General features: G+C 38.0%; 1 protein-coding gene across 1 annotated transcript in view; it reads left to right on the plus strand.

Moving 5' to 3' along the window:
* The first annotated feature begins 4,774 nt into the window (after window positions 1-4,774).
* Window positions 4,775-15,563, plus strand: part of LOC128860260 (serine/threonine-protein kinase NLK-like) — a 136,168-nt gene continuing 125,379 nt past the window's right edge. The window contains exon 1 of the mRNA XM_054097673.1: window positions 4,775-4,839. Coding sequence (XP_053953648.1) covers window positions 4,775-4,839 — 65 coding nt within the window. The remainder of the gene's footprint in view (window positions 4,840-15,563) is intronic.

Genomic DNA, 15,563 nt, shown 5'->3' on the forward strand with positions numbered 1-15,563 from the left:
ATTGGATTTTTTCTTCTGCAAAAGTGTCTTTATTCAGGAAAAATAATTCACACTACACAGAATATTCTAACTGACATAAAGGAAAACTCCGCTTAGTTCTTGAATTAAAAATTGTTGAAATTAAAATTTTTTTTAATAAATTAATGGGATTCCCGTGCAATCTTTTAGAATACCCATTTGAGGTTGGTATTGAAAACTTTTCAGAAGAAACGCGCTCACCATTCAAAGTTGGCTAAAAGTGCAACTATTCGGAGGCGCCATAAAAGTGTAGGTCCCTCCATTTGTGGAAGAACATCAAGACACATCCATAAATTGAAGAAAGAGTTTAGCTTAATATCCCACAGAGGATAGTGTGTTTATTTAATCATATGCTGTTTTGACAGTGAGAGCTCTTTCCCCCCGATAATCTTAACAAAAAGTCAGCAGCATATCTCCATAGTACCAGAACAAATTTAGAAAATATTGGGTTGGGGAAAAAGTAATGTCGTATTTTGTCAATTGAGCGCTACATTTAAACATATCTTGCGTTGTACTTATTGCATCGGGTCACACTAAACGGCGATTTGAAGACGACAATCTGTACTACAAGTGTCTCTTTGACAGTGTTGTGATCGTACGTTTCAGTCTTAAGTTATAGCGCGTCAAAGATGGAGTCCACCAAGCAAGAAATTCATCATATTTTATGTTTTTACTATCTTAGAGGTAAAAATGCAACGAAGGCGGCGGCAAAAATTTGTGAAGTTTATGGGCCTGATACTGTAACGATTCGCACAGCACAGCGTTGGTTCGATCGATTTCGTTCTGGTGTAGTAGATGTCGAAGATGCACCCCGTATTGGTAGACCAATCGTCGCAGAGACTGATAAAATCGTTGAAATTATCCGAAGAGACTGACATGTGAGCATTCGCTCGATTAGTCAGGAACTAGGTGTAGACCACAAAACCGTTTGGAACCATTTTCAGAAGATTGGATTCCAAAAAAAGCTGGATGTTCAGGTGCTACACGTGTTAACGCAAAAAAATCTCTTGGACCGAATCAACGCTTGCGATTCTCTGCTAAAACGGAACGAACTTGACCCATTTTTGAAGCGGATGGTGACTGGCGATGAAAAGTGGATCACGTACGACAATGCCAAGCGAAAAAGATCGTGGTCGAGAAGGGGCGAGCCGGCCCAAACCATCGCCAAGCCCGGATTGACCGCCAGGAAGGTTTTGCAGTGTGTTTGATGGGATTAGAAGGGGAATTATCCACTATGAGCTGCTCAACTATGGCCAGACCCTTAATTCGGTCCTCTACTGTGAGCAACTTGACCGTTTGAAGCAGGCGATTGACCAGAAGTGGCCAGAATTGGTCAATAGGAATGGTGTTGTGTTCCACCCGGACAACGCTCTTCCTCACACATCTTTGATGACCCGCCAGAAGCTACGAGCCCTATCGCACCCACCATATAGTCCGGGCCTGGCACCAAGTGACTATCATCTCTTCTGGTCCATGCAAAACGCTCTTGGTGATACCAAGTTGGCCTCAAAAGAGCCTTGCGAAAACTGGTTGTCTGAGTTTTTTGCAAATAAGGAGGGGGAGTTTTATAAAGGGGGGATAATGAATTTGCCTTCTAAATAGCAACAAGTTTGCGAACAAAACGGGGCATATTTGACTTGAATCGGATAATTCTAATTACGTTAAATAAAGCCTCAAATTTTAATCACAAATACGACATTTCTTTTTCCCCAACCCAATAGTAGGTACAAATTACGTATATGGATTTATAGCTAGCTACCCTAGGCATACTGCCATTTCCAACACCGAATTAAAAAAAGAGGGATGATGGTATAAATTAAGAACTCGACTGTATCGTTGCATACTTTAAGGAAGCGTAAACATTCAAAGGCATTACCTGAAGGATGAAGATGAACTTAGTAAAGCGCATTTGGAAATTTTGATTCTAAAAAATGTCGAATAAAGTAGGCAGATGACAAGATTAAAGAGCATTGCCATTTTTGCCTGACAAAAAACTATATTGTGCATTCAGCAACCATCAAATTAGTGTTCATATTAAAATTCGTTTGATAATCGCTTTAGCATATACTAGGTTGTTCAATGAGTTTTGCGGTTCGATAAGAAAACCACAATTTTTTGGTTTGAAATACACTTTTTTATTATTATTCAGCATGGACTCTCTGAACTTCATTACATTTGTTCCAACGAGATTTTAATTTTTAAATTCCATCCATTGAAGTGAGAGCTTGGAAGTGCTGCAAAATGCGCTTTCACAGCTGTTACGGCCTCATCATTTGATGAAAAACGCTTTCCACGCAAGAATTGTATTTAGGTCTGGAAACAGATGGAATTCGACAGGGACCAAATCTGACTGAATGACTTCCATAGGGACTAAATCTGATGGTGGTGTAGATGCACCAATAATTCGAATTTTCATTCATGGATTTTAGCCATTGTCAATATGCTCTTGTGTCACGGTGCTTTGCCTAATGAAAATAAAAAATTCTTTTGCAAACTGGATACTTTTTTCACGGTTGCGATAATATTTTTCATTTTCTCGCATTTGCACGAATGGCTCCAGGATCGAGCACAGTACTGGCTCTAGTGTCTACGTGGAATCCAGCCGGACAAAACTGCACTTTGTTCTTGGAATGCACGCATCTGCATGTGTATGTATCTGCAGCGACAGCAAAACTGCGCTCATGGCCTTGGACAGCCACTTCAAGGTTGAGTACTGTAAATCCTGATTGAACTATGTCGGTAGACATAATATCCTGATGCTAACATGGGTCCCGGGACACGAGAGTACTGCGGACAACGAGATTTCTGACTTTTAGCTAAGCCAGCTGGCCTTAGAGCCGGTTCTGGCACTTCCTTCTGCAGCCATCACAGCCACGGTTAGCAAACGGGTTACTCTAACCTACAAGCAAACCTGGCAGACTGAGAGATGCTGCAGATAGATAAAACTGATGTTACCCGTCATGTCCGACCGACTGTCGCAGAGCCTCCTGACATTAAGCAGAAGGAACTGTAGACAGCTGGTTGGACTGATGACGGCCAATTTCTTTGGGCGAAGCTCATAAAAAGATGGGCATCTCAGATAGTGAACTCTGCCCAGCATGTGGAGAGGAAGCTGAGATGACGGACACCTTTCTGTGTGTCTGTCCGGCCTTTGCTCGAATCAGGTTTGAGGTCTTTGGCACTGGTGTGTTAAGAAGCGACCAGCTTGGCTCCTGGACACCGCAAGATTTACTCAGATTTCTTCAGAGGTCGGGTAGATTTAAGGGAAATTAAAAGGCATCCCGGGTGTAGTACAATGCACTTAATGGTGTCTAAGTGCTGTACTTGCCAGATTAGAAACAAAAAACGGTAAAAAATATAGAATTCAGTATTTTACAAGGTTGCAAGTAATCCACAAACGAAATACCTTTCGCCTTCCAACAAACTGCTGCTAACACCTCCTTGGCCGATTTCTGGATACGAACTCGATGCGTATAACCAGGTTCGCATCACTCTTAAGCGTCTTGTTTTACTTTACGATCATAGTGAGCGAACTAAGTCTCAGAATTTAAAACAGTTAAGAAATTTCTTCCAATTTTTTTAATTTTACGCCCCATAATTCCCGGCAAATGGGAAGTCGGGGGTTAACGTAGCATATGTTGGACAGCTTAAACTATTAACTCTCCTGAGAGATAAATGTAACCTTAATAGAATCCACATCAAGAAAATGTAGGGTGTTAGAAAGGAAGTGCCTAAAGTTGCAAAATATCCCTGCTATATCCATACGATTTTTGGTTCCTATCGCCATCTCCTATTTTCTCACATACACGCACGGTCTTACATAGAGTGGTGCATTCAGTTTTTTTTTTGTTTTTTTTTTTTGTTTTTTGTGTTTTTGATTCACTTGAATCTCACCTTTTTGCGCACAATTAATTTGCCTTAAAGTCGTAATGTGGCCCGTGAAAAAAAAATGTGCATACTCTCATACATTTCGGCATTAAAGTTACAAAACCATAACTCGAACTAAAATCAGACTACCTCGCAGTTTCTCTAAGTATAAGTATTTCCTTTACTTACTTTGTCTTTGGCATTTAATCACTTTTAACGCCCGAAATTATGCAAAGTTAAAGCTTACCTCTTCATAATATACCAAAATAGACTAATTAAAACATAACTCTGTGACGCAAGCTAGTTGCCCTTTCAAGTACCCTCATCAAAATGTACACAAAACACGTAACAAACGCAGTTTTTTCAAAATATCCTCCTCTCGTTGGTATATTTTTAGGCGACCTACTCTTGTGGCTCATTTCATACGGTGTTCGCTTTCCCACTTATCACAATTTGAGCGTTTCTCTGTGTGCAAGGTCACCTCTACGCGTCCTTTCACCGTTATTATTATTTTTCTTGTTGCTATTATGAACTACTTTAAAAAAATCACTAGAAGCGCTTGTGGCTATGTTGTTGTCACGCTTAAGCTTGGCTGTGGCCAACCTTTCAAAAATATTGCAAAAAGTTCCATAAATTAAATTTTATGCCACATAATTTTAGAATTCAGTGTTTTTTTTATTATTAAAACCAATTACAATTCCGCTTGTTATTGCGCGAAATGTGCGCGTGTAATGAAAAATACGTAGAAAATTAAGTTTACGTCATTTGTAGATATACTTTGAATTTATTCACATTTTTGCAACATAATTTTTGTATTCGATAAACTTTACTAATGACATTATTTTCTCTCTCTCTCTCTCTCTCTCTATCTTTTACTCTCTTTGCAGGTATGTACCGCATTTTTCGGCACGAAGACATTTACATAATTTCTTACCACTTTCGGCACAAGTCAAGGTGAAATCAAGTTTACGTGATTTTATTGTACTTTTAATTTCATTAAACCAGTATCATTTATACTCGTACACACACACACACGTACATCTTTGTGCGGGAGAAAAGTAGAGAGAAATATGCCTTTTTGTGACATTGCCACATTTTTCTTGTCCTTCGTGGCGCACAAATGTAAATTAAAATTTTCATAATAGCCAATTAGAAGAGCATTAAAGTATTAATTTGCCACGACTCACACTCGAAAAGACGTCCTGACTGACGACTAGCTGGTTGGTTGGTTGGCTGGTTGTATGTAAAGCTTTCCTTCACTTCACGCTTCCTCGTCTACACCCCGCGGGTGGGCTATTTGAATTATTTATTAATTTCTGGAAATTAGAACGCAATACAATTTAAATCACCAGCAAATCGTGAAGCCATATAAAAGAAAGATGAATGGGCGGAAGTGATGTGAAAAGTGGTTCAAATACTCGTACAAGCGGAATGCTCAGTAGAAGTACAAAACTTAGCCACTCAAACTCTTTTAAGTTAGAACGCTTCTCTTTGTATATAGAACCTTTATAATACATACATACGTACATATACATATACATACATACTGCCTATTGTTCGTCGCTCTTATTAAAATTGCATGTAATTTCAGTGAAATCCCGAAAGCAGCTTTTCGCTGGTCCTACAATTTTGGCCCCACGTCTTCTACTGAGATGTCTTGCAACGCATTGAAAACTATGCGGCAATGAAAACTGGGCCACAAATATTCAAACAAATCAAATTTACAAGGTGAAAACCGAAGGAGCTTCGTTCTGATAACTTCGAGTTTATTTATTCAAAATAGTCCCCTCTGGCCTCGAAATACTGTTTTGCGTCATCTAAAAGCTCTTCGAAAGAGTGATTCAGGTCATTGAAGGGATGTCCATCAGGATATCGGTACAAGCCTTTTGGATGGTCTCTACGGACGCAAAACGTTTTCCTTTCACGGCCACATGCAATTTTCCGAGTAGGTAGAAGCCAAAGGGCGATGGTTAAAATGCGATTTCTGGTCAAAAAATCAGTCACAGGAGTGGATCGATAAGATGGTACATTCTTATGCAATAAGCGCCAGCTTCTGCCTTCGCGGGTTTCAGGGCGACGAGTGCGATACAACAAACGCTTCAAATTGCCAAGATAGAAAATTGCACGCTTATGGGCGGTTGTCTGCCTGCGACCACATTAAGTTTGCATTTATTATTTTTCCATACATTCTATTTGAAATTGCATAAAATTCAATTTAAAATTAGCACTTCCGCAATTTCAAATTACTAATATTTCTTAAGTGAAAATTCGCTTGGCCGCCATGAAAATGCCTTCATCGACCGACTGAATGTCCTTTGCTGTGGTGCATCTTCAGCCTTACCTTGCCGCTTTTGCAATTCATGCTTGAATCGCAATCTGTCTGTCTATCTTTCAGCTGCTCTGCTTCCGAACTATTTCTATGTCTACTTCAATTTATTTTCGTAATCATTTTTGCAAATAGCCTGCAGTTAGGGAAGAACCTTTTTATTAATTTATACAATTTTAGAATTTGCACGACGAACGGCGCAGCGGAAGCAGCGAAAGAGTTATGTACATATAAACTGGGATGTTGTAAACCGTGCATACATACACACAATATATTTGTACATATAATATATACATACAATATTTACATACATACAATATATACTCTATATACATGTATGCACAAGTTGCCCTGTAGGAAACCGCAGATGTGCCGAACTGGTGCGCTTTTGGTGCATTTAGAACCGTTACCATGTTTTCTTTTACTTCCATAAACACAGTGACCATAGTAGTTGAAGGCGTTTGTGCGGGATTATTACTCAGTTACTCGGAGGTTCGTGCATCTGCCCGGCTTTCGCTCGATTAGGCTTGAGGTCTTTGGCACTGATGTGTTAAGAAACGACCACCTTGGCTCCTTGGCTCCTTGGCACCACAAGATCTACTCAGATTCCTTCGGAGGTCGGCTAGGTTTAAAGAAAATCAAAAAGCGAACTCGATTGCGGTACAACGGACTTAATCGTGTCTGAGTGCTGTACGTGATAGTCTGTCCCGTCAGAAAAAAAAAAATGGGGAAGGTAGCTAAATTTTTACAAAAGATTAACGATGAAGATTTACAGGGACGCCCAGGACATAAAAATTATGAATATCCAATGCGCCAGACGCGCACTTCTTTGCATGTACTTTTCAGCTTTGCCAATATCTCACTCTAAAAGCGCTCGTGAAATGAGTAGCAGTAAAGTGGTTTGTAATTAACGAAACAGTACTCATTCTGAACCACAAACTTGTTTCACTAGTTCACACTTCCTACAGGCTTTAAACAATCACAGAGGTGTTTGTGTGCAAGCACTTGTCGAACGAAATGTTCTTGCATATTTTACGGCGCCGATTTTTAATAACGATCACAGCTCCTTGGCTCGGTGTTACGAGGGGTTTGTTGGCAAGAAACTCCACATTGACTTGCTGAGATATTTTTGATTTAAAACTAATATGTACGTGTGTGTGTGCATGGAAATTGCTTGCCGGTATTAGTTTTAGTCTGTAACGGTTTGAATTATCTTCAGCACCACTTAAACCATTCGTGCAGGCGTACCCTAACTAAAGAGACAATCACTCTAGTTCTTGTAAAGCGAAATTCGAATGCGCATTTAGGCGTAACTCCTCAGTACCAGTCTGATTTAACAACCTACTTATTTTTGTTGCCTATTTACAGGCGCGAAAACAGTTTTGCTCTCAACAGCGTTTTGCTAGGGCGCGTTGTCTTTTTCGCACCCATTTCTTATTGTCATTTAGTAATTTCTATTCAATCTGCACTCTTTCCACTCTTCCTTTATAAATTTTTTCCCCTTTAAGGATTTCTATTTAAATTATTTTTCATGCATTGCCAGGCACACAAATCCTATTAGACCGCCGTTGGCCACAGCTGTCGTTCATCTTCAATAGATTCTTACTCTTAGGTATATAATTTATTTTCTGTTCTTTTTGGTTTCTTTTTTTTTTTTTTGTCGCTCTTTCTCAATTCAGAGAATTTTGTTGACTGGCTGGCGTTCGCTTGATAACCTGGCTGGCGTTGGACACCAATCGATATATAAGTTAATCTGCTTTGCTTCAAAGCACCGTCGAGAGACACACTTCGGTATCTACCTTCCACATTGCTTTAGCCTAAGCATTTCCTGCTTCATAGCTTCAGAGTATACATTTTTGCTTATTTTTAAAATAGAAATAAATTTTATTTTCTGCGTCTGTCAGTCTGCGGACTTTTCCAGTTTGTTTTTTTTTAGTTCCAACCTCTTTCGCTTTCTCCCATCTTTCTCTTTCAGTAGGGAAATGAAAGTGATGAAAATGACGAATATCAATCGACCGCCTTGATTGTTGCCTGCTGGTTGTCATGATGATTATTTATGTATATAAATTAGGATGGGTCGCTTCTGGGTGAAAATTCTCTAAAAATATAGATAAAAAAACATTACTATGCCGTGAACTTGTGATATATTGAATTTAAATCTCCTAAAATACTAACGTTCCAAATTATATGAAAAGGGCGTCTGAAGAAAAAATTTCGTAATCTGAAAGCGAAAGCACGTTTGAAATTATGTTTTGTGTGCGTTTCTTTAAAAGCCTGTAAAACAGAAACGAAAAAATTTTTTGTTAAAAAAACTAAAAAAACAAAAATACCAAAAAAAAATTTTTTCAAATGACTGTAGTTCACACGATAACGACATCTATTCTACCTATGTCAGTTAAATTTTATTTCATCAAAATCTGTTGAGTAGAACCGGCTATATGTGTGTCCATTTTCTATGTGAAGACCATTTTTTGAAGGTTGGAAACTTTTTGAAGGAATCTCGTATGGCCAAACAAAATTTTTATTTTTTAACAATAGATCAAGAAATAAAATACTGAAAACATGAACAAAAAACCTTTTGTCGTTTCCGTTTTACACGCTCTTAAACCCTTGAACGACAATTTATTTTCAGTTAGCACTGCTCTAGCAGACGATTTAATTTTCCTAGTTTTAAGAAAAGGATTTGAAATAGAAACTTACGGTTTTGTTGCTCAAATAATTTGTTATTATTAAAAATAATATCTGTGTCACACATTTATATGAATGTTTATTATTATAAATTGTCAGTTTGTTCAGGAAAGTTAATGACGAGCTCTCCTCGTCATTTCAGTTCAAGGGATTAAAGAAACACCCAAAAATCACCATTTGAAATGAGGTGTGGGCTTTAAATAATGAAATATAAATAAATAAATAAATAAATTATCTTTATGCGCAGTAAGCAGTACAGTAGCGAAATAAAACTTTTTTTCAAATTGACAATGTTTTGTATTCTGGTGAAACGGGCGTGAATTCTCTATATGTTTTTTTTTTTTTTTTGTTTTTTGTTTTGCATTACAGTGAAATGCGTGGCCAATTTTTTGTATTTTATGTTGAGAAATGAAGGCACCTTTCTGATCGACAGACTCAAAATTGAAAGCTTTAAAAACTGAAGAAAAACAATCGGTATCAATTGAAAATCGTTTTTATTCATTTGATCAATTCTTTATTTAACACATTCGGTCGATTATTCATCAGAAGATATTTCGCTATGGTGGGTAGCAGATTTACCAAAAAAACAAATTTTTTTCTAGATATTTTATCTGTTTATTGGCAAAACAAAAAAAAAAATGATTTTTTTCACGTTCTGGCTCTTAAAAAAATAGAAAAATTTATTATAAAATTATAATTCTGCTACCCGCGAGAGCCCCATTGCATTGATCCCTTGACGTCGATCAAGTTGTTATTCCATGTTGCCCATGAAGTATATTAGTAAAAATTTGTGCTGTGCATCTTGGAGAGGTTGCAATGATCCAATTCGATGGTTAATCTGTCCTTGTATCTATAAAAAGCAAAGTCAGTATTTTTATTTTTAAACACTTTTTTTTGTAATCAGCAAACATAAACATAATACATATGAATAATTATAATAAGTTCAAAAACAAATCAATAAATACTTGGAATGTCGGATTAAATCCTCGTTCTTCGATAATGTGTGCCCCAAATGAGGTCATTTGGAAACAACCATTGTATTTTTGAGTGTTTGCAAAAAAATGACGGGATTCCGGTGTTTCGCCAAAACTCGATAATTCTCTTCTTGTGCGTCGAAAATGATCTACTTGTTCATCTCTGTTATTCGCTCGACGATTTCGCATTGCCAACCGAGCCGTTTCACGGGCTGCCTCGCTTTGATCTTGTGATTGAGAAGCACAAAGTCGAGTCATACTAACGCGGCGCTCTTCACGGGCAATTCCTTGTGCTTCGTCAGTCGTTTCATTTGCGATTTTTCGTATCCTTCTTGCATTACGGCTTTGTCGGGAAAGATTCGATCGCCTTGGTTGCGGCATTGATAATGACGATTCAAAGAGAATACAAATTACTGTGATTATATATTTCTGACAAAATTTATATTATCAAATTTTCTACTTAACCATAGACAAAACTACGTTTAGCTGTCATTTGCGTTTTGTTATTCGATATCAGATGCGTTTTTTTTATACCACATTTTATAGTGACTTCACGGAAACACATTCGAATGGGATAAAAAGTGTCCTATGTCCGTCTCCTGGTTCTAAACTACCTCTTCACCAATTTTCAGCCAAATCGGTTCAGCCATCCTCGAGTTATAAATAGTGTAACTAGCATGACTTTCTTATATATATATAAAGATATATATATAATATATATATGTATATGTATATACGTATGTATGTATATAGAAATAAATTTTTGTTTGCCGTAAAAAAACCGACCCACCCTAGTGTGCAATCGCGCATCAGTAGGCATGTGAAGGCAGATATGGAAAGGATGCTGCTGGAAATTGCTACTGAAGAATGGGGTGTTGTAAATCGGCAGCCAGTAAATCGAATTTACCACACGGATGCCATCGATTTGGTTAGCGCTTTTTTATTTCGATGCCAAGAACGAAAGACGGAGGTTGTTACTGTAAACGAAAGTGTCTAATAAAACATTTTCAACTTGAGGCCGCTCACTTGGGAAAACACTACTGTAGAAACATTTTATTTATTTTATATTTTTATTATTAAATTATTTCATGCAAAGCCGTTGCATATCTGTGGGCGTCATTCGCGAATGTATGTATGTATGTATGTATGCAGTAACTCCTTGAGAACTCACGACTTTCCTATACACGAAATCCTTAATATTTCACGCACCATTACCGTGCAATAGGTTTATAGAAATGCACCCCAAGTAATTGAAATCATTAACTAAATGTATATTCTGTCCGCTCTGTGCCTTTTTAACACCCCTCCCTCCACCCCACACTCACACTCACACACAGCACAACAGTTTGCAATACACATATTAAATAAAAGTTTATTTTAAATGGTGCTTAACGCTTGCATTGCACCAACCCCACTTGAATTTGTAATCACTCGACTTTAGAGCACCGTTTTGGGTAAAAATTAAATGTACTTGTATGTGTAAATTATGTGTTTTGAGCATTTGAAGGACATTCATTCAATGAACGAACATAAAACTGAAATAAGCTCGTATGCGTGTACATTCATCTTCATTTGTTTCTCCGGTCACCTTACATTTAATCATCCCTTTTTGGCGTATGTACACCTGTGCCTAGCACCCTTTTTTTTTGCATTTTATGCGTAGATGAGTGCAAGTGTGTGTGTGTACTTAAACGACAAACACATGACACACTTAGCAATGCCAACATTTTCATTTCAATTTTCAACAAAATTTCATTTTAATATTTTTGCACACAATTTCGTTTTTAGCCCCACATCTTGGACGCTATTCATTTGCAAAATTTGCTTGGCTTGTTTGGCTCTAAATACATGAAATTTTGAACCCTTTACACAGACTTGCTTGCTCAGTCAGTCACTGCGCACTCAAACTTTAACATTCCCTAATCTGTGCTTGTTGATATTATACAATCTGTCAAAAAAGTACCGAGAATCGTTCAATAAAACGCAAAAAATTGTTTCATCATCAAAATTTATTTTGCCGGCTTCAAAATAGGCTCCATTCGAAGAAATACACAGATGTCAATGATTAGTTCAGTCATCAAAGCCCCTTTTAAACGCGTTTGAAGAGATCTTCTTCACCTCCTTCAGCGGATTCTTCTTAATGGCCTCTATCGACACAAAGCGGCGTCTGCGGAGTAGCAATTTAAGTTTTCGGCTTTAAAGTTTTAGGAAAAAAAGTCACAGGTGGCTAAATCCGGTGAATACAGTGATTGTTCGATGATATTTGTTGAGTTTTTGGTCAAAAATGTGTTCACAATATGAGCCTTGTGAGACGGTGCGTTATCATGGTGCAAGAGCCATGAGTTTTCTTTCCACAAATTGAGCCGTTACTTACACACATTCTCTCTCAAACTTTGCATAACTTTCAAATAATATTCTTTATTTACCGTAGAAACATTTGGAACGAATTCCGAGTGCACAACAGCAAGATAATCAAAGCAAGCGAATGGCGTGATTCTCACTTTTGACCGACTTTTACGTGTTTTTTTTGGGTCTCGGCTCATGTGGATAGCGCCATTCAGTCGCCTGTTGACTGGTTTGCATGTTAAACTCATACACCCACGTGTCATCACCTGTTATGATGCGCTGGATAAACGTTGGGTCTGAATTCACTTGCTCAGGCATGTCTTCAGCCAACTTCTTCCGATGAATTTTTTGAAAGAAATTCAACTCTCTTGGAACGAGTGGGCAGCCACGCGTCTAATGTTGCGTGTTGATTCGTGAGACACGCTAACGTCACGAGCTACCTCCCTCAAACTTAAATGATGCTTTTCCAGCACCTCTTCCTTGACTTTGTCGACGTTTTCATCCGTTGAAGACGTTGATGGGCGACCAGATCGGGGCAAATCTTCCACGAGAAGCCCTCTGCAAAAGTCTTATACCACTCGTAGACAGGTGTTTTTGATAAAACGCACTCGCCATAGACTTTCTGCAACATTTTCAACGATTCGGCACACGAAATCCCGTTCGAAACTCAAAATTTAAGACAAATTCTTTGTTCGATATTTTTATCCATAGTGAAAATCGCAGCGCACACCTGCGGTTAACTGATGTAATTAAATGCCAAAACCAAGCTTATTGACAGATCATCCTCAAACTCTGCGATACTATGGAGGACAGTTGTGTCAACATTCCAGCAAGAAAATCTAGACGTAACGCGCGCTTTTTAAATGAGCAATTCCCATCATTTTTTTGACATATACCTGTGTTCAAAATAATACGACCGCCCTGAAATACCAGGTTTGAATTTGTTTTTTTTTTTTTGTATATAAATTTTGTTATGTTTTCATACAAATATAGTGCATTCCAGAACCCAGAAATCCTTTAACCCAAGGCTAACTCTCATCAAAATAGTATGTAATATATATTAAACTTTTCAATCAGAATCTTTAAAAAATAAAAAAAAAATGCATTTTTGTAAGCCATTCAGTCTTAAAGGTGCAAGAGTGTAAGTTTTCAGTCACTCAACAATCGCGTTGCTTTTGACAATTTTTTGTTTTCTTCTTCTTCTTCTTCTGCTTCTTCTCCTGTTTGATGGGCGCGATAACGGCTTAAGGGTTTTTGGCCAAGTTTAACAAATCGCTCCAGTCGTTTCTTTCTCGTGCTAATCGGCGCCACACCTAGTGAAGCCAACTCCTTCTCCACCTGATCTTTCCAAAGCAAAGGAAGATTTCCTCTTCCTCTGCTACTAACACCTGGTATCGCATCGAATACTTTCAGAGCCGGAGCATTTCTATCCATTCGGACGACATGATTCCACCAACGTAGGCGCTAGAATTTTATTCGCTGCGCCATGTCTATGTCGTCGTAAAGCTCATACAGCTCATCGATCCATCGCCTACGATATCACTGTGGAACAAATTCAGGTTAGCAAAAATTAGGTCCATTCTGAGAGTGGCGGGTGAAAATAGAGGCGAAATTAGAAGACCCGTATCGCGCCGCTTTTTTTATGTTAGTTCGAATTTTTTTTTAATCGGCCTTCGAAGTTCGAAATCGGAGCAAAATTGTTTATGTGGTTTTTTGGCTATAACTCGTCGACTAATTGATATTTTTTCAATCTGTAAAAGCCAAATTATTGCTAGAGACCTGTGCAACAATTACAATTTTTGAAAAAATTGATTTCGAAAATTTTTGTGGTACTTATGAAACAATATACTGAAAATCGGCATTTGACTGCAAACTTCGAAGGCCGATTAAAAAAAAATTCGAACTAACATAAAAAAACGGCGCGATACGGGTCTTCTAATTTCGCCTCTATTTTCACCCGCCACTCTCAGAATGGACCTAATTTTTGCTGACCTGAATTTGTTCCACAGTGTATTCGCTATCGCCAATGGAAAGGTCCAAAAATCTTCCGTAGAATCTTTCTCTAAAACATTCCAAGCGACGCCTCATCGGATGTTGTCTTCGTCCACGCTTCTGCGCCATACTTTAGGACGAGCATGATGAGAGCCTTGTAGAGTATTAATTTTGTTCGTCGAGAGAGAACTTTACTAATCAGTTGCCTTTAGAAATATTTTTCCTACGTTGTTTCAAATTTTCTGCCATATACGAAAGCATAAATCTTTTATGTGGAAGAAAATAAGCAACACCGCAACGAAAAAAAATGGTCAAAAGTAAAGGAAAATTTGGGCCACTTGAAACCTGTATTTTTTTATACTAGTATTTAATGGGCTTTAAAGCTGCACACCCAAAATTAACGTGCTGGGCTGAGAGTATGAAAATAAATAATAAATAATTGGCGCAGACACTTCTGTTAGGTGTTTGGCCGAGCTCCTCGTCCATTTCTTTTTGGCGTATTTTTCGATTTTGTTCCACAATTGGCCCACAAAGCTCACTCCGAACGGCAGATATTTTTATGAGGAGCTTTTCGTGGCAGAAATACACTTGGAGGTTTGCCATTGCCTGCCAAGGGGCGACCGCTATTAGAAAAATCTTTTTCTTAATTTTGGTGTTTCACCGAGATTCGAACCAACGTTCTCTCTGTGAATTCCGAATGGTAGTCACGCACCAAACCAATCGGCTACGGCAGCCGCATCTGAAAAAGAGCAGAATACAGATTTCGGGAAATTGTAGCCGCATATGTATGTATGGGCATGTCCTCAACTACCGTATGCACCCTGTATATTGTAAAAGTGAGAAGATTTCGTAAAATGGGACACAGTGGGATTAATACCATAATCTGGGATTGACAATTTCTTACTTTATTTGAGTCCTGTTCACCATTTGAAAGCTTGAAAAACAGGGCTCAACGAATTGTTTTGTTAGACTAAATTTTTATTGCTGGGCGTTCAGATTTTGCTACTTTTCTCAGATTATTTGTATGAAGGAGTTACATGGCGTAGCTATTAAAAAAAACATTATGCACTCAATTATGTACGACACTGTAGTAGGCGCATTGCAGCAAAGCTCAGTTTTGAACAATCAATCTACGTAACTGAGCTGTAGTATTGTAAATCTTGGGTCAGACAGCTATTGCTTTTTTTCTTCTTGTCGAAGAAAACCTTCTTGCTGTCTATTTTTCCTTTGTGTATGACCTCCAATGCATTTGAAGAACAAAATGTAGAATATAGACCTACACATACATGCACACGCGTGTTAATATAATCTGTAATAATCGACAAGAATCGTTAATAATGCATTACTAAATT

Source organism: Anastrepha ludens, chromosome 4, assembly GCF_028408465.1.
Source record: "Anastrepha ludens isolate Willacy chromosome 4, idAnaLude1.1, whole genome shotgun sequence".
Lineage (NCBI taxonomy): Eukaryota > Metazoa > Arthropoda > Insecta > Diptera > Tephritidae > Anastrepha > Anastrepha ludens.